Source organism: Chiloscyllium punctatum, chromosome 8, assembly GCF_047496795.1.
Source record: "Chiloscyllium punctatum isolate Juve2018m chromosome 8, sChiPun1.3, whole genome shotgun sequence".
NCBI classification, from domain to species: Eukaryota; Metazoa; Chordata; class Chondrichthyes; order Orectolobiformes; family Hemiscylliidae; genus Chiloscyllium; species Chiloscyllium punctatum.
In genome coordinates this window covers 78,007,122-78,029,825 of record NC_092746.1, presented here as the reverse complement: position 1 = coordinate 78,029,825, position 22,704 = coordinate 78,007,122, and the positions used below count along the sequence as shown (strand labels likewise).

At 41.0% G+C, this 22,704-nt stretch overlaps 1 protein-coding gene across 12 annotated transcripts in view; it reads left to right on the top strand.

Moving 5' to 3' along the window:
• Positions 1-22,704, top strand: part of steap2 (STEAP family member 2, metalloreductase) — a 226,015-nt gene that overhangs the window by 146,930 nt on the left and 56,381 nt on the right. For 11 of the 12 annotated variants that reach the window (XM_072575875.1, XM_072575876.1, XM_072575877.1 and 8 more), the window contains 3 exons: positions 6,225-6,402; positions 7,244-7,367; positions 7,608-7,656. In XM_072575875.1, coding sequence (XP_072431976.1) covers positions 6,225-6,402; positions 7,244-7,367; positions 7,608-7,656 — 351 coding nt within the window. The remainder of the gene's footprint in view (positions 1-6,224; positions 6,403-7,243; positions 7,368-7,607; positions 7,657-22,704) is intronic. The other variant, XM_072575882.1, reaches the window with a different exon arrangement.

Sequence of the window (22,704 nt, the reverse complement as noted above, 5' to 3'; positions counted from 1 at the left end):
TTTTTGGTTTGTTTTCAATTAAACAAATTGTCTCACCTCAAAAGTATTTTGATTTTTCTTAAAAGTTCTGTCCCTAAGCTTGCCGGGAGATCCAAGGTGGCGGCAGTCTGAGTGATCTGGGGTGCTGGGCTCTCTGCCATAACCCTGGGCAAGGTGGACCTTTACCCCCCTTTTCAACCACCCCAAGGAGAAAAAAAGTATTAATTTAAACTTACTGATTATTTTGAGCTGCTGAAATCACCTGAGACACCTTCAGGCCAGGATGAAGACCGGTAAAGAAAAGGGGCCTAAAGGAGGATAGCAGACAGGGCACTTCCCTACTACACCGGGGGTGCCAGTACTCAGTCTCCCGAGACGGCCCCTCCAGATCTAGTAGGACAGCAGTACTTACTCTCAGAGTTTACTAAACTCGGAGAGTGGATTCAAGCAGCAGTGGAGCCACTGTCTGCCATGCTAAAAAAGCATGAGCAGGAAATCCAGCTCCTGGATTGAAGATTGGAGGCAGTGGAGGAAAGGACCACGGCATCGGAGACCCTGGCAGAGGACTTGGGAGGAAGGACCCAAACGCTGGAAGGCCTCCCAAAACGTGAAGAAGGCAAAGATCTCACAGGCTTCCTGCAGGGATGGGCTCCTGAAGTTCCTGCAGTTAGAGTTGGAGTCAGACCTGGTAAGCATGGAGCAGGCCCACCGGATTGTAACACGCCGGTCCGGGCTGGAACAGCACCCCAGTGTTGTCCTACTGCAGCTCCTGTATTATAAAGAAAAACAGTTAATAGTGGAAGCAGCAAGAAGATTGGGAAGGAAGTCTTAATGTATAAAGTTCAAAAATAATGTTTCTTCAAGATTTTTCAGGAGCCCCAGTCAAGAGGAGAAGAACATTTGATAATGTTTAATAAAAATTAAGGAACTTAAACATCCAATACTCCATGAGGTACCTGGCCGTGTTGCGTTTCACCCATGGGTGGGACGATATATAACTTTGACTCTGATAAAAAGGTGAAGGACTTTGTAAAGTCTCTGAAATGAAGGACCTGAGTTGGGATGGGAGGGGAGAGGGCATTATTGCGGACATTGGTTTGGGGTTTTTTTTTTAATTACCCCCGTTTCTATTTCCCTCTCCCCCTTCCCCACTTCCCCTTTTTTGTGATTATTGGTTGTAAATGTATGGTATTGTTGTAAATTTGTAAAATTGGAACTATTTTATATATCGGTTAGCCGTTAGCCGGGTATTATCTAGGATTTTCTTTTAATGCTGTCTCTTTGAGCCTGCATTTGGGGTGACTATATTTGTAACTAAGACGTGTGTGTGTGTGTGTGTGTGGAGGGGGGGGCGGGGGGGGGGGGGGGAGTCAGGTGGAATTGGGTATCCACTGCTTCTGAATGTAAATAACAAGTGTTTTTATTTGTGAATTGCCTGGGGCTAGGGCACAGCCTCAGCTAGAGGGGGTTAAGATGGTAATAAGTATTGGGAAGGGTGGCCTCTATTGGCAGGGAGTGGGGGGGGGGGGAACGATCTCGAGTGAATGGGGGATTATTTGAGTATTAGTTTCAGTTAAATGTAGTGTTTTTTTTCAGATGTAGTTGTTCCGATAGGAAAAGGTTTTAGAATTCATACAGTTAGTATCTTTGTAACTCGTCACACCTCATATAAGTTCCTTCCTCCTTGGAAATCACGGGCTGTCCTAGATGACCATGACTAGTGATTTGTTCAGGTGGTGTACCTGGAATATAAAAGAGAGTCATTCCCCTATTAAAAGAGAAAAGGTCTTGTCGAGCCTCGAGAAGGCAAGGGTGGATATTGCCATACTGCACCTAACTGATAAAGAACATCTGAAACTGCAGCAGGGGGGGTTTATGAAAGGTGTTTTTCTCATCCTTCAGTTCTAAGAGTAGAGGGGTAACTATACTGATAAGAAGGAACCTCCCCTTCCAAGTAACGGAGCAGATCAAGGATGACCATGAAAGGTTTATTATTTTGAAAGCCCTTATAAATGGAGAAGAATATGAAGTTCTGAATGTATATTTTCCCCCGGCACCCCCTCTTAAATTTCTAATTGATGCAATGGCTAAATGAATGAATCTTGGGGTTCATCGTACACCCGTAGGAGGGAATTTTAATCGCCTTATAGATCCAGAGATTGACAGGGTGCCAAAGGGCCTGGCAGGTACGCCTGCGCGGTCTAAACAGTTGGTGGACATGTTCGATGAGTGGATGTGTGGAGGTATCTCCACCCTAACGGAAGGGATTTCACATTCTATTGCAACCCACACAAATGTCAGACACGACTTGATATGTTTTTTATGCCATTTGACGGTCTGGACAGAATATTTTCATGTAAAATAGGGAATATAGCTGTTTCGGATCATGCACCAATATACTTAGATATTAAAGCTAAGGGCAGTGGAGTAAATGTATGTCACTCCCACATGGATTCATTTTTGTTAGCGGATAGTAAATTTATTGAGTATATTACAAGGGAATTCAGGACCTTTTGGGATATTAATTCAGGTACAGCTAGTAATCCGGCAATACTTTGGGAGACCAATAAAGCATATTTACAACGTTTGATTATTTCATATTTGACAATTAGGAATAGGCAGAGGGAGGAGCAGCAGGTGTTGCTGGAGGCCCGACTGAAGGTAGCTGAGAAAATATATTATAATAAACCGTCATTGGTTAAACTCCAGCGGGTCACAGCTCTCCGGCTGCCCTTGACTCAATACACACAAAAATGGTTAAAAAAGAGGTCTCCTTTGCCAAACAAAGACTGTTCGAATTCGGAGATAAGCCTTGTAAATATCTGGCTTATTTAGCTAGGAGAAAAAAATGCCTCCCAATCTATTAGATCTGTTAGGGAGAAGGCTGGTACGATTACCCATGAATCGAAAAAGATCAATGCTAGTTTTAGGGAATACTTTGCAGAGCTATATCAGTCAGAGGGCAGCAAATATAGTACAATGGGAATGCAGTCCTTCTTTGAAAATCTCAACCTCCACAATGTGAGTAAAGAGTAGGCTTCCCTTTTGAATGCACTTCTAACAGTACAGAAAGTGCAGGAAGCAATAAGACATCTCCAAGGTGGCAAAGCACTGGGGCGCAGATGGATTCCCAACTGAATTCTATAAGGAATTCAGAAATATATTAGTGGAACCACTTCTGGGGATGTACAAATACACTTATACACAGGATTGTCTACTGTCTACTCTTAGGGAAGCTAATAACTCCCTTATTTCAAAGAAATGGAAGGACCCTGAAGAATGTACTTCATATAGACCAATCTCGCTACTGAATGTAGATTTTAAAATTTTATCGAAGATGTTGGCTCTGAGATTGTAGAAGGTTCTGCCCCATATTATAAAAGAAGACCAGACAGGTTTTGTTAAGGGCCGTAGTTTCTCTAACAATATTAGGAGAGTAATGAATACAGTACAGGTGTGTCAGCAAAGATTGATTCTGGGGTTAGGTGGTCTTCTTAGATGCAGAAAAAGCCTTTGATCAGATAGAATGGCCGTATCTATTTGAGGTTCTAGAGCGTTTTGGTTTGGGGTGATCCTTTGTGAGGTTGTAGAACTACTCTATAAGGATCCTAAGGCGGCAGTTATTACAAATGGTGTTAAGTCAAATAATTTTAATATTAGAAGAAGTACTGGACAGGGGTGCCCTTTATCACTGCTACTGTTTACTTTGGCAATTGAACCGTTAGCCGAAACTATCAGAAGGGACTCTGAAATGATAGTGCAAAAGGTGGGAAAGGGGGAACATAAGATTACCTTATATGCTGACAACGTCCTTTTATTCTTGGCCGATGCGGAGAAGTCTGTTCCTCGACTATTCAAACAATGAATTCACATGGTATTTTGTCAGGTTATAGGAGGCTTAGTGGAGATGCCTAACTTGAAGGATAAAATACAGTTCCCGTTTAGGTGGTTACCAAAAGGTTTTCTGTATTTGGGAATTTTTATTACCCCTTCCTTCCACCTACTGTATAAGGTTAACTTTGTACAGTTACTAGAGAGGATAAAACAGGATTTGCAGCAATGAGGGGGATTACCGTTATCATGGCTGGGCCAAATATCCCTGATTAAAATGATTGTCCTTCCCCGACTGTTATATCCCATGAGAATGCTCCCATTACTGTTATCTAGACAAGAATTACAGAGGATTAATGGTTGTCTGGAGTCATTTATTTGGTGCCATAGGCGTGCTCTAATTAAACTCACTAAATTACAACTTTCGCAAGCTGAGGGAGGGGTGGATCTTCCAAATTTGAAGAAATATCAAATAAGTGCTGTGTTAACAAATGTTGGTGACTGGGTACGGGGGAATTCAGGATCATTATGGCTCGATATTGAAGTCTCACAGTTGAAATTCCTCTAATTAATTTATTATTTATGGACAAGATGAAATCCGTGACCCAGTAATGCACTGGTCCAATTATCTTGAATACAGTGAAAGCCTAGAGTATAATGAGGCAAGATGAGGGCACTTGGTTTAAAATTTCACCATTTACCCCATTGGTAGGAGCCCAAGGATTAAACCTGGGGCAACGGACTCTGGCTTTAAGACATGGGAGAACAAAGAAATTCTGTGTTTGGGTGATTTGTTCGAGGGTGAGGTCCTGATGTCATTCAGTCAGTTAAGTCAGAATTATGGGTTATCCAATAAGGACCTTTTCCGATACTTCCAGGTAAGGGAATATATACAGAGGAAGACCACACTCCTAGCCCAACGTTATAAATCAGATGTGGAGAAAACGGTACTCCAGTGTGCGAGTACTCTTTCACTTAGTACTTTATATCATTTACAGAAAGGCTGTGCTCTGGGGGATATGGGAGGATTCTAGAACTGAGAGTTAGGACAGGACATTTCACCGGAGATATGGGAAGATATTTGGAAAATTTCATTGTGTAACAGCACAGGCTATGCAATTGAAGATCTCACACAGGGGTCATATGGCACCAGAAAGGCTAGCTAAGAGGAGTGTCACTAGAATGTCCCAAATGTAAAATTAATATAGGCATTCTCTCACATTGTTATTGGTCATGTTACAAGATCCAAAGATATTGGAGTGCTATAGTAAGGGAGTTAAAGGACATTCTGGGGATTGGAATTAACATGGAGCCAGTAATTCGTCTTTTGGCACTGCCAAATTTGCCCTCTCTGGGGGAACATGGGAAGAGACTGTGTAATATCCTTGCCCATTGCACGAGGAAGAACATTCTAATAAATTGAATGTCGGGAAAACCACCAGGTCTTATGGAGTGGCGTAAGCTGGTGATGGTGCATCTCCCCCAAGATTACCTCACAAATATGGTGCACCACAAAACAGAAGTTTTATAGGACGTGGCGGCCCTTTTAAAATTATATTGAAACTGACTTGTCGGCAATATTAGTCAGGGCCATGGTATAGCCGTGGGAATCTTTATGGGTTCCCGTGGGGCACCGGGAGGAAGAGACTGGAAGGAAAAGAATATGGGTACTGTAGGGGGTACTTCCAGGGATGGGAGCCTTAGTGGAGGTGTGATGAGTAAGATAGAATAAAGTAGTAAGACATTATTTAATTTAAGTAACTTGAATGTAATTTAAGCTAGTATTTATTCAATATGTTTGTAGTTTAATCTTAGTTAAGTAGATAGGTTTGTTTTGGTAGAATAATAGATTGTTTAGTAACAATGATACTATGTTATGGCCTTGTTCTTTGTCCTTTTTTTCTGTTTTGATGGGTTTTTTTCTCTTTATATATAAATGTTTTGTAAAAGATTTTAAAAAGCTTTTCAATAAATTTTTTTTAAAAAGAAAATTTCTGTCCCTTACATTAAAGTAGCTGAGAAAATATGGCTAAATTGATTTAAAAGAAAAAAAATTGTAGTGCTTTTCCAGACCACATTTTGAAAGATGGTAAATCTGACTAATTTATTCTCAGCATACCTCCAAAATCAGCTCAATGACCAGATGGTACATATTTAATGAGCTGAGTTATGTAAACCTGCATGAGAAAAGTTAGCAGGCCTCAGGGAGGGAAACTCTCCATGAAGCTTTCTGAAATTAACACTTAGACAAATTTTGGGACCCCAAGTATTTTTTTGAATTGCATGTATTTGAAACTTTGTGAAGTTGCATACCTTATGTGCAATTAAAGATCTTGTCGAAGCTAATTACCAATCTTAACTATAATATCACTGATGCGCTCACTGTAGCGTTTGACTTGTTTGTCTGATTCCAGCTGTGAACTGTAACCTGATGTTGAATGCACTGGCAGCAAATAAAATCTGCCGCATCCTAAACAATCCAGATCCAACTGGCCAACTTTTATTTTGCTCATCTGCGGTCCTATGGAACTTACTCGAACAGGCCTCTGAAAAGGAACTTATTAATCAGCTGAGTGATTTTGACTGTATCTGGTGAGTATTTTCAAATAATTACACAAACCAAAGCAGTTATTCAAGTACTATTTCATGATGTTAGTTGAAGTGTAATTTTATTTGATTTTGATGCCTTTGTTCAAATTTCAAAGTACTCTATTAGGTAAATCTTTAAGATTTATGTCAAAGCAGATCATTGGATAAATATTAGAAGGAGTTAACAAAAGACTAATATATTTGGCTCTTTTATACCTTATACGTTCATGCACTCACTTCGACAATAGGAAACTATATAGTCCCACTAAATGCCTGACAAAATTAACTTGATAGTTACCGGAAGCACATAAAATCTTGAAGAGATTTGGTGTTTCCAGCAAGCTAGATTCTCACAATCCGATTGTCACTTAAACTGCTATGGTTTAACAAGCCTACCTTCTTTCATTTCCAAAGAAAAGTAATATTTGACTTGAAACGTTAACTGTTTGTCTCTCTCTGCAGACGCTGCTAAAACTGCTGAATATTTTCCAGCATTTTCTTTTTCTATTTCAGATTTCCAGCATCTTTAGTATTATGCTTTTATTTTATAGTTTAACAAGTGATAGTTTACTGTGGGTTTATGCTGATAGAAGAAATAAACAGAGCTGTCATTGGTGATATTTTCTGGTGAGAGTAACACAGGCTGTTTGCTAACACGTTAACAATGCACATAAGATGTTCTGTTTCCTAATGGAAAGAACAGACAGCTAGAACCTCTATAAGCACTATGATGTATGACCAGGTGTATTACCAGTGATTTATTTTGCTGCATGTTATAAAACATTACTTTGTTTTGTATGTGTTATACTAAAATAATACTAATTTAGTTCTTTTTTATCTTTAGTGCTTTGAAAGAAGTCTTTTTGAACCAAATGATAAATGGTCATAGCAATTCCGAACGCCAGCTGCGAAATGATTTGCTCGTAATAACTACAAGTCTAGCAGAGCATTCTATGATTCCATTTATTGTAAGTTGTATTCTGAAATGCAAACGTTGACACATAAAATTCATGTACATATGTTTTTGTATTAATGAATAGAAAAATTAAATATTTTCCTAACTTAATTGAGATAGATTATGTTATATATTCAGTGATACAGTTGTTATTTAGGGGCATTAGTTTGTTAATAATATCAAACTTTTGGAATAAAATGATTTTGGGAAATGGTTTGCTTGGAAGCTTTCTAAAAGTGTCTTTGTATAATAGGAAACTGGCTTTACTAAGCTACTGATAATGTTTGCTGCATTCCCTGAAGGTAAGAATTTTCTATTAGCAGAAATCCAGTTTCAGTTGGCTGATGCTTTTCCTTCTATTGTTTTTATGTTCATATTTTAATAATATTATGAGGAAAATAGTGAGTCAACTAGATTTACATTAAAATTTTGTGAAATGTTTGAATATTTGAATTTTTGATTTGTTATTTTTGGTACTTTTTCCACTATTTGTTGCCACTATTAAAAAAAACAGACCTGAAACCCAGTTGTCACAAAAAGAATGGAAATTTCAGATACATTTAATTTTCCATGTATTTCCTTAATGTATTTAACATCTTTTATTGGGCTGGATTTTTATTTTCCTCGAGACAGTGTGTTGGGGTGAATTTGGCAGCTTGGACCAACTTCTGGGATCATAACCCCATTCCCAGACCTTCCAATTTTCACCAGAACCTTTAAAGGATACACTAACATGCAATCTGGCTGGCTCCATATTTAGAATAAGTCCCTAACCATCTGCAGTTTTCATGGAGTTGGGCTGTTTTTCAAAGAATCATGGTTCCCTGCACTTCAAATGTATTGTGAAGCTTAGTCTGTAGAAGAGAACCTTTTGTAAGTTATGTTCAAAAGATTTTACCATATCGAGCCTTGCATCCCTGCCCACACCTCCTATGGTTCTTCATATCCTCCATGGCAAGCTATGGCATTTCCATTTCCATTTACCCACTCTACATTATAGTGTATACCAGAGTTGTACCTTGGTGCTGTTTAACCTTGTCCCAGTTATAATGAAAACCATGACACCCATTAGCCATCTATGTCTCATTATGCATTTTTGTCTGAAAGGCCAAGCTTCTGTAATTTCTCTGTGTCTCTGATCTCTTCTGAAAACTGCACAATGTTTATTTACACAAATAAAGAGATTTCATGGGCTAGCAACTTCTGCTATTGCTATTTTCTGAATAAGTAACTCATTTATTCGCCTGTGGCAAATGATTGTTTAAGGAAGTGGAAACTTAACAATTAATGATTGCTTTTTAAAGCTCATTTTTACATGTTCTATTGTCAGTATAGGTTGTATTGGTTCTATATATCATTTATAGTGACTAAGTGGCCATAGAATGCCATAGTTTGGCATGAGGACCCCACAATGGGTTTGTGGAGGGATGTAGCTTGGCGTGTAGAGGAGCTGTGGGAAAAAGGTGGAGGGGACATGAGGTGACATTGATGGAGAATGGTGAGTTTGTGGGGAGTAAAGGAAGTAATTGATGAGTGCTACATGGCCTTAAGTTTTCATTATAACTGGGACAATATCCTAAAGCTTCAAGGCAACCCTATTAAGCACAATTTAGGAACCTGCAGCTGTTCCTGAACTCTTTCCTAGGTTATCTGGCCTGACTATAGACCACACCTGCCCTCAGCGATAAAAATCCCGTCTTTGAAAGCACTTTCTCTTGAGGTGCTTGGACCAAGCTATAAAATTTTCCAACTCATAATGCTTCAAAGATGAAAATCCAGCCCCATGTCTCCAAATGTTTCTTATTTACTGTATATGAAAATATTAAACTATCACTTTTCTACGTTAGAACTCCTTGCTAGAATCTGTTTCTAGAATGTTCTCAATTTCAGAAGTATTTGTGGGGTAGAAAAACAATAGCAGGAGTAGGCCATTTGGCCCTTTAGAGCCTGCTCCTCCATTCACTAAGATCATGGTTATTCGAGTTGTCTCAGCTTCACTTTCTTGTCTGCACCTCAAAACCCTTGACACTTTTTGTCTATCAAAAATCTAAGTCAGCCTGGAATAAACGTAAAAGTTCCAGTTTACTGGGGAAAATAATTGCCCACTGTAATGAGCCTTTCAAAAAAAAACTCATCATCTTTTTCTTAAAAGAAAGACCTCTCATTCTTAGCGATGTTTCCCAGCTGTAGTCTCCCCCATGAGAAGAACTCCCTCCTGCTATCCAGTCCCCTCAAGATCTTATATGTTTATTTTGGACTAGGCTCAACCTCTCAAAACATTTTTAAACAGGAAGTCCAGACAATACCTTTGCTGTTTGTTGTTTGGTAAGTATATAGTGGATATTCCCGGAGTGAATCAGCTGGTCTGACTGCCAAGTTTTAAACAAACAATTTATTTATAAAATTATGGAATGAAACACAAAGAACAGAAAATAGAATAGCAGATAACTTATCCTATCCAAATCTGACAGACTATCCCGACTTAATGATGCTGTTACACATATACCTGCAACAATCCCCATAAACAGATCCCTGAGCATAAAGATTAAAAATGACACAAAAAAATTACAGGTTTCATGTCAGTGGAGAGAGTTTAGCAGCCTTTTTCACACATCCCCTGCTACAACTAACTCTAATCTAAACGAAGGCTAGCTACACAGCTAGCTGGCCACTCCCCTTTGATTATACCAATTTTTTTAAGAAATGAAAGACTTAGGCCGGAGGCATTATCTGTTCGAGGTAAACAAAAAGGCCCAATGAACCATTCAAACTTCAGACATGATGGAACCTTGGGTCATTTACAACCTCTCTGAAAAAAAACCAAGGACAATCTAACCTTGTCAAAGGAACAGGTTTGTCACATCTGCCGCCCTAAAAAAAACCCATCAATATCCAAAGATGGCTTCGTTTTTAAAATCCCAAAAAATATTGGTTAGTATTCTAAATCACACATATGCATTACACTGACTTTAAACACGCACAACTACATTCGGATTCAGTCTTTGGTTCTCCCACCATCGAACGCCTCTGTTTTTCGTTCGAGTCTCAACAATGCATCGGCAATCACGTTTTTCAACCTGCCACATGCACAATGTTCAAATCGAATGGCTGTAACAACAGGCTTCATCTAAACAGTCTAGCATTTTTGTCCTTAAATTTCTCCACAAACTTCAATGGATTATGATCATTGCATATAATTGTCTCAGATGTGTTACTAGTAATATAAACTCTGAAACGTTGAAATGCAAAAACCAAGCTCAAAGTCTATTTCTCAACTGTTGAATATTTCTGCTGATGAATGTTCAGTTTCCTGGAGAAATATCCGATAGGTCTTTCTTTCTTCTTGTTGTCTTCCTGTAGGAGCACTGCACTGACACCCACATCACTCGTATCGTTGGCTACCTTGAAAGGCTTTGCATAATCAGGTGTGGTTAATACTGGGGCAGTGGTTAACACAGCTTTCAGGCTATTAACCACATTCTGACAGTCTGCTGTCTACTAACAATTGTCTTTCTTTAACAATTCAGTGAGTGGAGCAACCACACTGCTAAGATTTGGCATAAAGTTTCAATAAAATCCACTCAATCCCAGTAACTGTTCTTTTTGTCAATGGTATGGGAAATTCCCCAATTACTTTCATTTTTGCATCCCGTGGGGCCATTTGTCTGTGTCCAATAACATGACCCAGAAGGGCGACTTGAGCTTTGGCAAATTTACTTTTCGCTAGATTTATCACCAAACCTGCCTTCCAAAGTTGATCGAACAAGTTCGATAAATGTTCCTTCCATGAGTGACTAAAAATCACCAGGCCATTGGTGTACACCACACAGTTGAGTAATCTGGCAATGGTTATTGGTTAGTCTCTGAAATGTGACTGGAGCATTTTACATACCAAATGGCGTGACTTTAAACTGATACAGTCCATTTGGCATTACGAAAGCCAAAATTGCCTTTGCTGTTTCTGACAAAGGTACCTGCAAGTAGCCTTTGAACAAATCCAACTTAGAAATCTAAGTTGCTTGTTCCACTTTTTCAACAAAGTCTTCCAACCGCAGAATTGGAAATGCATCAGTTTTTGTAATGGCATTAACTTTCTAATAGTCCACATATACCATTGGGTACCATCTGGCTTTGGTACAATTATTATAGGTGAGCTCCAGTCCCTGTAACTCAATTCAATTATGTTGTCTTGGAACATGTGTTCAATCTCCTTCTGAATCTGTGCCAACTTTAAAGGGTTATGCCTATAAGAATGTTGCTTAATCGGAACAGCATCTCCTATGTCTACATCATGCACAATTAGATTAGTACTTCCCAGGTTAATTCAGCATATCTCCCCACATGATAGTACTAATTCTTTTAGGTCATTTAGATTTTTCTCAGGAATGTAATTCAGTAGCTTATCCCAATTTTTGACAACTTCCTCGTTGTCCATTTTAATTTGAGGAATGTCCAATTCAGAATCCTCTGAACTTGGTTCTTCCTTCTGTGCTGTAATCATCAATACCTTCTCATCTTGCTTTCCTTCCCTGTCAAAATACCTTTTAAACATATTCACATGACACACTCTGAGATTTCTTTCTGTCTGGAGTTCCTATCAAGTAGTTCCTCTCACTCAATTTCCTTTTAATTTGATAAGATCCACTAAACCTTGCTTTTTATTTTGTAAATATTTTTATTGAGAAAAAAGCTTTGAAATTTTTTACAAAATCACTACGAAACAGTATAACAACCTTATAATATAACAAGAATAACAGTCAACAAATTACTACTCTACTCCACAAACCACAGGAGAGAGAGAAAAAACAACCTACAAAAACTACAATTCAAAAATAACTTAAAAGTACTAAATTAGAGCAAGTTAAACCAAGGTAAATTAAATTACATTCAGTTAAGTTACCGCACTCAACACAATCCCAACAAAGCACACCACCACCGGGAGCATCAGTAAGCATACCCATATTTGTTCAGGATTCTTTCTCCCAGGGGTCACCGGACCACCAGACACAGCCCTCATGACTACACAAAGGCCCTGACCAATATAGCTGTTAATTCTGCGTCCATATAATTCAGAAAGGGCCGCCACGTTCTATAAAACAGTTCAGTTTTCTGGTGCACCATACTTGTAAGGAAATTCAGGGGGATGTGCTCCATAACTAATCTACGCCACCCCGAGAATCCCAGAGGATTCTCCGACACCCAGCTCATTAGAATGTTCTTCCTCGCACAGAATGAAAGAATACTAAACAATTTCTTCCCATGTCCAAACAAGGGAGATTTGGTAAGCCCAAAAGGTAGGACACCGGATCCACCTTAACCTCAGTTCCCAAGACCCCTTCCAAAACACTTGCTATGGCACCTCAATACCTACAAAGCTTGTGGCATGACCACAAGCAATGAGTAAGTGTGCCAACATCTGTTTTATATTTGGGGTACATTGGGGATGCTCCTGTTTTAAATTTCACAGGCTGGTCCAGTGCCAAATTAGCCCCTTGGCCTGTGTCCTATTACAAATCAAAATCCTCCTTACATTCTCCCAAATGGGCGGCACGGTGGCACAGTGTTAGCACTGCTGCCTCACAGCGCCACAGACCTGGGTTCAATTCCCACCTCAGGCGACTAACTGTGTGGAGTTTGCACGTCCTCCCCGTGTCTGCATGGGTTTCCTCCGGGTGCTCCGGTTTCCTCCCACAGTCCAAAGATGTGCAGGTCAGGTGAATTGGCCATGTTAAATTGCCCGTAGTTTTAGGTAAGGGGTAAATGTAGGGGTATGGTTGGGTTGTGCTTCGGCGGGGCGGTGTGGACTTGTTGGGCCGAAGGACCTGTTTCCACATTGTAAGTAATCTAATCTAATCTCAAATATCCTCCCTCACCTCTGCCAAAATTTCCACTCCCAATTGTTGAGTCCAGACTGCACACAGCCACTTAATGCCCTTCAAAACATTACCTCCTAACAAGTGATAGAGGGAGATCGAGAGACCACCTGTAGACCAAAACAACCTCCTCTCCATATTCAACTTATAGGGACTAACGATCAATATAGTCTTTTTCTGTATAAAGTCCGTAACCTGAAAGTAACGAAAGAGGCCCCTCCTAGAAAGCTCATACTTCTGACTCAGCTGCTCGAAAGGCATTGTGGCCTCCCCATTAAATAAATTTCCCAAACAGGAGACTCCCAGAGCTTAAAGCCAGAGTCCATCGACCCCAGTATTTTGTCAGTTACCTTCATCTTGTCACATCATTCTGCATGCTTTAAACGTGTTAAGGATAATCGGGTTTCTGCAATGGTCCTCATCTTGTCCATAAACAACAAATTGATGAGGGGGCATTTTGCCTGGAAAGCCTTGATGTCCAACAGATTCTTTGCAGGTCCTGGCAGGCCCAGTCAGCAACATAGGATAGTAAGGAACTCAATTGATATTTCTTAAAATCCGGGAAATCCAAACCTCTCATCCCCTGCAAAAGCTGCAATTTATCCAGCTTAAAAAGAGACCACCTATGATGCCAGATGAAAGATCCAAGCCACCTTAAAGCTTCAGTGGTGCTTGCCTGGGTAGCATCAAAGAGAGAATTCATATGGCATATAATAAACAAGGAAGAACATTCATTTTGACCAGAACTATTCTACCCTTTCTTGAGACTAAGAGAAATATTTGCTTCTCTCGGAGAGGATGGGAGGCAATTCTGACTGTATGAGTAATTTGTACATATCCAACAGTGGCCCGGCCAGCTTGTCTCTAAACGCTTTGTAAAACTCACTTTGCAATCCGTCAGGGACGCGCGCTTTACCACTCTGGAGCTGCCTCACCACATCCTGTATTTCTTGGATTGTCAGAGGGGCATTCAGAAAAGACGCCTGCTCTGAATTTACACCTGTAAGGTCCAGGGTCTTAAAAAAGGACTCCATCTTTGCCAATCTGTCCTCACAGCCCTCTGACCAGTACAGCTCAAAGTAGAATTAATTGCTGCATTAATCTTTTTGGCATTGCAGGTAAGAGTACCAATACTCTCTGTCATGGATGTGATAGATTGGGGGCATTCTTCTTTCAGGCCAAGAACACTAGATATCTACCTAGTTTATCACCACACTCAAGTAACCTCTGTTTCTCAAATGAGATTTCCCTCTTTGCTGTCTGGGTGAGCACAGCATTCAAAGTAGCCCTGAGGGCTGTAATCCACTGCAATTTGGTTACAGATGGTCTGTCAAAGGATGCTGTCTCAGCTGCCTTCAGGGGAGCATTGAGCAAACACTGCTGCTCTCCCCTCTGCTGCTTCTGGGTCACCGAGTAAGAAATAATCAAACCCCGTGCATAGGTGTTTGCAGTCTCCCAGAGCACCGACGGATTACTGGCCATACCCAAATTAATGTCCCAAAAGATTTTAAATTCCCGTGAAAAATACTCTATAAACTGCTATCCTTCAATAGGAAAGGATCCATGCACCAGTGCCACGAGCCTGTCCCGTTACCGCCGACATTGACCTCCATGTACTCTGCCTCATGATCAGAAATGGCTATGTTCCCGATTCTGCAAGACAGCACAGAATTCATAAAGGTCGATGGGGCAAAAACATGTCAATCTTAGTATAGCACTTAGGTGGATTAGAGAAAAAGGTGAAATCCCTACCTTCGGGGTTAAGACATCTCCATACGTCCACCAACTCCAGCTCCCTGTTCAGACCCACAAACTGGCTGGATTGCAGGGACATACCCGCAAGGCCCCAAGATATCCTGTCCACTTCCGAGTCAATAATACAATTAAAGTGTCCCCTATAATTTCCATCAACATGGAAAGCGCATCTGTTAAAAATTTAAAGGGGCGCGCCGGGGAGGGCAATATACATTCAAAATCCCATATTCCTGTCCATGTATTAAAGCTTTAGGAATCATAAACCACCCATATTCATCCTTAATTTGGTCTAACAGTTGAAATGGGAGATTAGTAAATCAACTCCTCTATTTTTCGAATTAAGGGACAAGATAAAAACCCGTCTGAACCCTCCCTGCTGCAACTTCAAATGCTCCTTATCAGTTAAGTGTGTTTCTTGCAGCAAGGCTACATCGACCCTCTCTTTTCTAAGGCTTGACAGTATTTTTTTCTCTTAATTGGTGAATGACTCCCCTTAACATTCCAGGTGCACCATTTAAATGAATGAATAGGCATAGCCGTCTGAGACAGTCCATGACCTCCCAGGAGGAAGAACTCACTCACAACGCGCTGAGTGAAAATGGCAACAGTTTGTATAAATTTAAAAATATAACTACCAAAGCTACCAAATCAAAACTTTTAACAACTACTTCTACAACAAAAAAAATCATATAACACAAATGAAAGGAGACTTTCCCCCCTTGCCCACAGGAGGTCCTCATACTACCCACTAACCCCTCCATGGTTTCTTCCAGCTGAAGCCATGCCCTAGTCCCAGATAGCACAAAGTAAGAAAACGTTACGCACATCTTGTAACAAGCAAGTTAAAAGTGGGCACTCAACCCATCCCATCAATGCTTTAACCCTAGGCACACCTGATAGAAAAGAAATAAATAACCACGTGCCCCCGCCTCCCCCAACTGCTCCCCCCATCCCATACCAAGGGAGAAATGCATAAAGGAAATGATGCAAAAAAAAGGATAACGGAGAAGAGAGAAAAAAAGAAAAGAAAATTAGGACGCACATATATTTAAAAAATCCTGACAACCAGGCAAATTACAGAGAAAAACAAAGTAAACATTATTGTCCATATTATTTGAGCCAGTCAGTCTACAACTTTCAGAGGTCGCGGTTCATGACACGCTTCCCGAGAAGAAGGTTACCGCAGATTACAACAGGATCTTGACTAGATGGGCCAGTGGGCTGAGAAGTGGCAGATGGAGTTTAATTTAGAGAAATTTTGGGAAAGCAAATCTTAGCAGGGCTTATACACTTAATGGTAAGGTCCTAGAGAGTGTTGCTGAACAAAGAGATCTTGGACTGCAGATTCATAGCTCCTTGAAAGTAGAGTCACAGGTAGGTAGGATAGTGAAGAAGGCGTTTGGTATGCTTTCCTTTATCGGTCAGAGTATTGAGTACAGGAGTTGGGAGATCATGTTGCGGCTGTACAGGACATTGGTTAGGCCACTTTTGGAATATTGTGTGCAGTCCTGGTCTCCTTCCTATCAGAAGCATGTTGTGAAACTTGAAAGGGTTCAGAAAGGATTTCCAAGGATGTTGCGAGGGTTGGAGGATTTAAGCTATAGGGAGAAATTGAATAAGTTAGGGCTGTTTTCCCTGGAGCGTCGGAGGCTGAGGGGTGACCTTATAAAATCATGAGGGGCGACCTTATAAAATCATGAGGGGCATGAATAGGGTAAATAGACAAGGTCTTTTCCCTGGGGTAGTAAAGTCCAGAACTAGAGGGCATAGGTTTAGGGTGAGAGGGGAAAGATATAGAAGAGACCCGGGTCTCTGGCACTGTGAGGCAGCAGTGCTAACCACTGTGCCACCGTGATTTGTGCGGACAGTTTGGTCCCTTATCTGAAAAAAATATATAATTGCATTAGAAGCAGTTCAGAGATGGGTCACTTGATTCATTCGTGGGATGAACATATTGTCTTATGAAGAAAGGTTTGACAGATTATGTCAATAACAATATTGTTTAGAAAATTGAGAAGTGCCCTATTGAAACATGTGACGAATCTGTTCCTTTGACAAGGTTAGATTGTCCTTTTGTTTTCAGAGAGGTTCTAAACAACCTGAGGTTCCATCACGTTTGACGTTTGAATGGTTCATTGGGGCCTTTTTGTTTAACCCTAACAGCTAATGCCTCTGGCCTAAGGCTTTCATGTCTTAAAAAGTCCGGTTTCATCAAAAGGGAGTGGCCAGCTAGCTGTGGAGCTAGCCTTCGTCTAGATTAGAGTTAGTTGCAGCAGGGGGGTGTGAAAAAGGCTGCTAAACTCTCTTCTTTGACATGAAATCTGCAAGCATTTTGTATCATTTTTAATCTTTATGCTCAGGGGTCTGTTTTGGGGGATTGTTGCAGGTATATGTGGAACAGCATTATTAAGTCGAGATAGTCTGTCAGGTTTGGATAGGATAAGTTATCTGGCATTCTATTTTCTGTTCTTTGTGTTTCATTCCATAATTTTATAAATAAATTGTTAAAACTTGGCAATTGGACCAGCTGATTCACTCTAGGAATATTTACTGTACACTTTTCAAAAACAAAGAGCAAAGTTACAGTCTGGGTTCCTGCTTAAAAATGTATTGAGGGGTCAGACCTGGTCCATAACAGATTGAAGACTCTTTGGGGAATTTAAACAGCGAGTGGAAGGTGTTAGCGGCTTTTATTTCAGTTGTTGATTTGGTTGGTCGAAACAGTGTTCAGATAGCAATGGCTCTTTCAGTCACCAAGGAGTTCTGGAGCTGGAAGAAGTGAGTTTGGGATTTTTTTACAAAAGACAAATATGACCAAGCTGTGGGAATTAATAGACAAGCTGAGGGTTGAAGCTACCTCCAAACATGAGGAAAGATGAGATGATGTCATCAGTAGCTCAGCAATTACATTTGCTGGGAACACTATCAGGATCTGTAGTAATGGCAAGAACTCAATTTCAAAGGAAGCAGCTTGAGTTAGAGGCAAGAGATAAGGAAAGGGCAACAAAAATGAAACAGTTTGAGCTAAGATTAAAATCAGAAGAGAGAAGAACGAAGCGCTTTAGCAGAAGAGAAAGAAAGAGAGAGAGAGTTTGAACTTCAGAAAATGACACTTAGAAAGGAAAGTCAGCTTAAAAGGATGGAGATGTAGGTTGAAGATAGGCTTAGTGAGGAAGAGAGTGAGGATGACCAAGTCCCTGATAATCAAAAGTCTGGTGCGAAACTGTTTAAGTATGTTCAAGCATTACTTAAATTTGCTGAGAAGGATGTGGAAGCCCTTTTCATCTCATTTGAAAAAGTGGCTAAAAAAGTGCAGTGGCCAGTGACCATGTGGGTTTTGTTGATCCAAACCAAACTTGTGGGTAGAGCTGGTGAGGTATTTGCATCACTATCAGAGGAGGTACCTGGAGAGTATGATGACATGAAAAAAGCTATCAAGTGCATATGAGCTTGTACCAGAAGCCGATAGGCAATGTTTCAGGAATCTAAGGAGGGACCTGGTCAAACCTATATTGAGTTTGAAAGGATCAAACAAAGTAATTTTGATAGTTGGATAAGAACTTTAAAAATAGAGCAAACCTACAACACTCTTAGAGAGACAATTATTTTGGAGGAGTTCAAAAAGTCACTGCCTGACATAATGCAAACTCATGTGGAAGAGCAGAGAGTTAAAACGGCAAGGTTAGCAGCTGAAATGGCTGATAATTATGAGTTGGTCCATAAACCATAGTTTGGCTTCCTGAATCAACTTCAATCCATGAGGATTACAAATTGTGGAAAAGAGACATTCTCACGTGGAAAGCGAAAGGTTGATCTCAGTGAAGATCATAAGGATAACTTAGCAAGGGGTAAAAAGGAAATGCTTGAAGGGGACAAAGAAGGTAAAAAGCTCCAGTGCTTTCATAGCAATAAAGTAGGCCATTTAAAATCAAAGTGTTGGTGGGCTAAGAAAAAGCTAGAGGTAGGAAAACAAGACAAGTCTGGGAATTTTGTTGGAATGGTAACAGAAAGCACAGTGGAAGCCAGAAAGATGCATCAGAGTGTACAAGATGATCAGAGATTGGTTAAGAGGAAATGCAGATCTGCTTAGAAAATATACCTGTCAAGGTAACTCTCAGTTAGTGAAGGATGAGGAGATATGTACTCTTGAAGGACTAGAGTCAAAGAAACATAGGGATGTACAGCACAGAAATAGATCCTTCGGTCTAACTTGTCCATGCCGACCAGATATCCCAAACCAATCTAGTCCCACCTGCCAGCACTTGGTCCATATCCCTCCAAACCCTTCCTATTTATATACGCAACCAGATGCGGGCAGCACGGTGGCACAGTGGCTAGCACTGCTGCCTCAGAGCACCAGAGACCCGGATTCAATTCCCGCCTCAGGCAACAGTGTGTGGAGTTTGCACATTCTCCCCGTGTCTGCGTGGGTTTTCTCCGGGTGCTCCGGTTTCCTCCCACAGTCCAAAGATGTGCAGGTCAGGTGAATTGGCCATGCTAAATTGCCTGTAGTGTTAGGTAAGGAGTAAATTAGATTAGATTAGATTACTTACAGTGTGGAAACAGGCCCTTCAGCCCAACAAGTCCCCACTGCCCCGCCGAAGCGCAACCCACCCATACCCCTACATCTACCCCTTACCTAACACTACGGGCAATTTAGCATGGCCGATTCACCTGACCTGCACATCTTTGGACTGTGGGAGGAAATCGGAGCACCCGGAGGAAACCCACGCAGACACGGGGAGAATGTGCAAACTCCACACAATCGGTCGCCTGAGGCGGGAATTGAACCCGGGTCTCTGGCACTGTGAGGCAGCAGTGCTAACCACTGTGCCACCGTGCCGCCCACTAAATGTAGGGCTATGGGTGGGTTGCACTTCGGTGGGTCGGTATGGACTTGTTGGGCCGAAGGCCTGTTCCCACACTGTAATGTAATCTAATCAAATCTAATCTAAATCCATATATGGGCTCAGCAACACCTATCTGTTGCAGTACTGTTAGAATACTATCTGTTATAATTCCCGTGCAAGAAATGCCAACACTCCATTTGCCTTCCCAATCACTTGCTATTTGCTGTACTTGCATACAAATTTTCTTTGATTCATGTCCCAAGATCTCTGTAACATTCTGAATCAGCAAGCTGTGCAATATCTCTCCACTTAAATTGCATATTACTTTCCTATTCCTGCCAAAATGGATAAGTTCATATTTACCTACTTTGTAGTCCATCTACCGTGTTTTTGCCCATTCACATAACCTGCCTATATCCTTTTGCAGACACCCTACCTCCTCTTATCAAATTAAATTCCTGCTTAACTCTGTGTTCTAGCAAAGTTGACATTTCCTGCTTAAAATACGTCATTAAATTAGATATGAATGGACAGGAGAGCATCAAGATTCTTGCTGCAGTGTATTCTTTTGGGTTAGATTGCCACTATCTCCATTACTTCAGAGTATCCAAAAGGATGTGCCAAAAACCTGTTCAGACCTCAAAGAAGATGAGTTAGAAATTTATATGGGACAGTGGAGAAAAAAAGTGGGGCAAGTAGCCACCCAAAACAAAAAACAGAATATGCTAAAAATGCTTAACAGGTCATACTATGTCCTTGGAAAGTGAAATAAAGTTAATGTGTTGGATTTTATCAAATCAGACCCTCACACAGTTAGATAGCCAGTAATTGACCAAAAATTCATTTGTCAGTGAAGCAGCTTTGCCATAGTTCTTTTACTGAACAACAGCATTACCAGTCCATTTCCACAGGAAAGTCTCTCAAAGGAGAACTTCCAATTCATGCAGCCAGAACAGGTTTTACAATCACTCAAATGACATCTGTAGCTTCAGGAACTACAGATTGGAAAGGAGGCTGGTCAGAATGTCCCTCCCACGCCCACACCTGTCCTCACACTACAGCCTCCTCCCAAGGTCTTGGATGCATACCTGAATGATGTTCTGTTGGACCAAAGGGATTGAAATGAGGTTTGCCAAGAATGTGAGGAAGAATCCAGTCTTTTTAACCAAGCAGGCATGATTAAAATACTGAGGATCTGAATAGCAATAGAGTGGTTACTCAAACCTGGAGACGGTGCTCCAAGAGGCACAGGGATCTCTAGAATGATGAGCAATGTAACTGCTATGGATTGAAGCCCTCACACTCACCTTCATCTTTGTACCATCACACACCCAGGCTTCAATCACCCTCCACAAATATCTCTTGACCATACATTGCATTTCTCACACCCAACTCTCTGCCCTCTTCACATAAGTGAATGAAGCAATGATGGTAACCATGATATATTTCAAGTTAGAGTGTGACTTGGAATGGAATTTGCATTTGGTAGTGTTCCCATCTACTCCTTCCTATATCCCTTGAGATGCTAAAAGTTATAATTTATGGAATATATTGTTAAAGAAGTCTCGGTGAGTTGTTGAATTGCATGGCATGTGAATCAAGCAGCTGCTATGACCTTGATGGTGTTAAGCTTCTTGAGTGCAGTAGCTCAAAGAGGTTATGGAGAGTATGTCATTCTGACTTGTGCCGTGTAAGTGATGATAAAGTTTTGGGGAGTCACTTGTTGCAGAATATGCATACTCTTAACCATTCATAGAGTGGTACAGCACAGAAACAGACCCTTCGGTCCAACTCGTCCATGTCGACCCGGTATCCCAACCCAATCTAGTCCCATTTGCCAGAACTTGGCCCATATCCCTCTAAACCCTTCCTACTCATATACCCATCCAGATGCCTTTTAAATGTTGCAATCGTACCAGCATCCACCACTTCCTCTTGGCAGCTCATTCCATACACATGCAACCTTCTGCTTGTAAAGGTTGCTACTTACGTCCCTTTTATATCTTTCCCCTCTCACCCTAATCGTATGCCCTCAGTTCTGGACTCCCTCACCCCAGGGGAAAAAACTATTTACCCTATCCATGCCCCTAACGATTTTATAAATCTCTATAAGGTCACCTCTCAGCCTCCGACGCTCCAGGGAAAACAGCCCTAGCCTATTCAACCTCTTCCTATAGCTCAGATCCTCCGACCCTGGCAACATCCTTGTAAATCTTTTCTGAACCCTTTCAAGTTTCACAACATCCTTCTGATAGAAAGGAGACCAGAATTGCATGCAATATTCCATTAGTGGCCTAACCAACATCCTGTATAGCTGCAACATGACCTCGCAACTCCTGTACTCAATACTCTGACCAACAAAGGAAAGCATACCAAACACCTTAGTCACTTTCCTATCTACACGCGACTCTACCTGCAAGGAGCTATGAACGTACACTCCAAGGTCTCTTTGTTTAGCGACACTCCCTAGGACCTTACCATTAAGTGTATAAGTCCTGCTAAGATTTGCTTTCCCAAATGCAGCACCTCGCACTTATCTGAATTAAGCTCCTTCTGCCACTTCTCAGTCCATTGGCCCATCTGATCAAAATCCCTTTGTAATCTGAGGTAACCTTCTTCGCTGTCCACTACACCTCCAATTTTGGTGTCATCTGCAAACTTACTAACTATACCTCTTATACTCACATCCAAATCAAATAAATGATGTAAAGTAGTGGACCCAGCACCAATCCTTGGGGCACTCCACTGGTCACAGGCCTCCAGTCTGAAAAACAACCCTCCACCACCACCCTCTGTCTGCTACCTTTGAGCCAGTTCTGTATCCAAATGGCTACTTCTCCCTGTATTCCATGAGATCTAACCTTGCTAACCA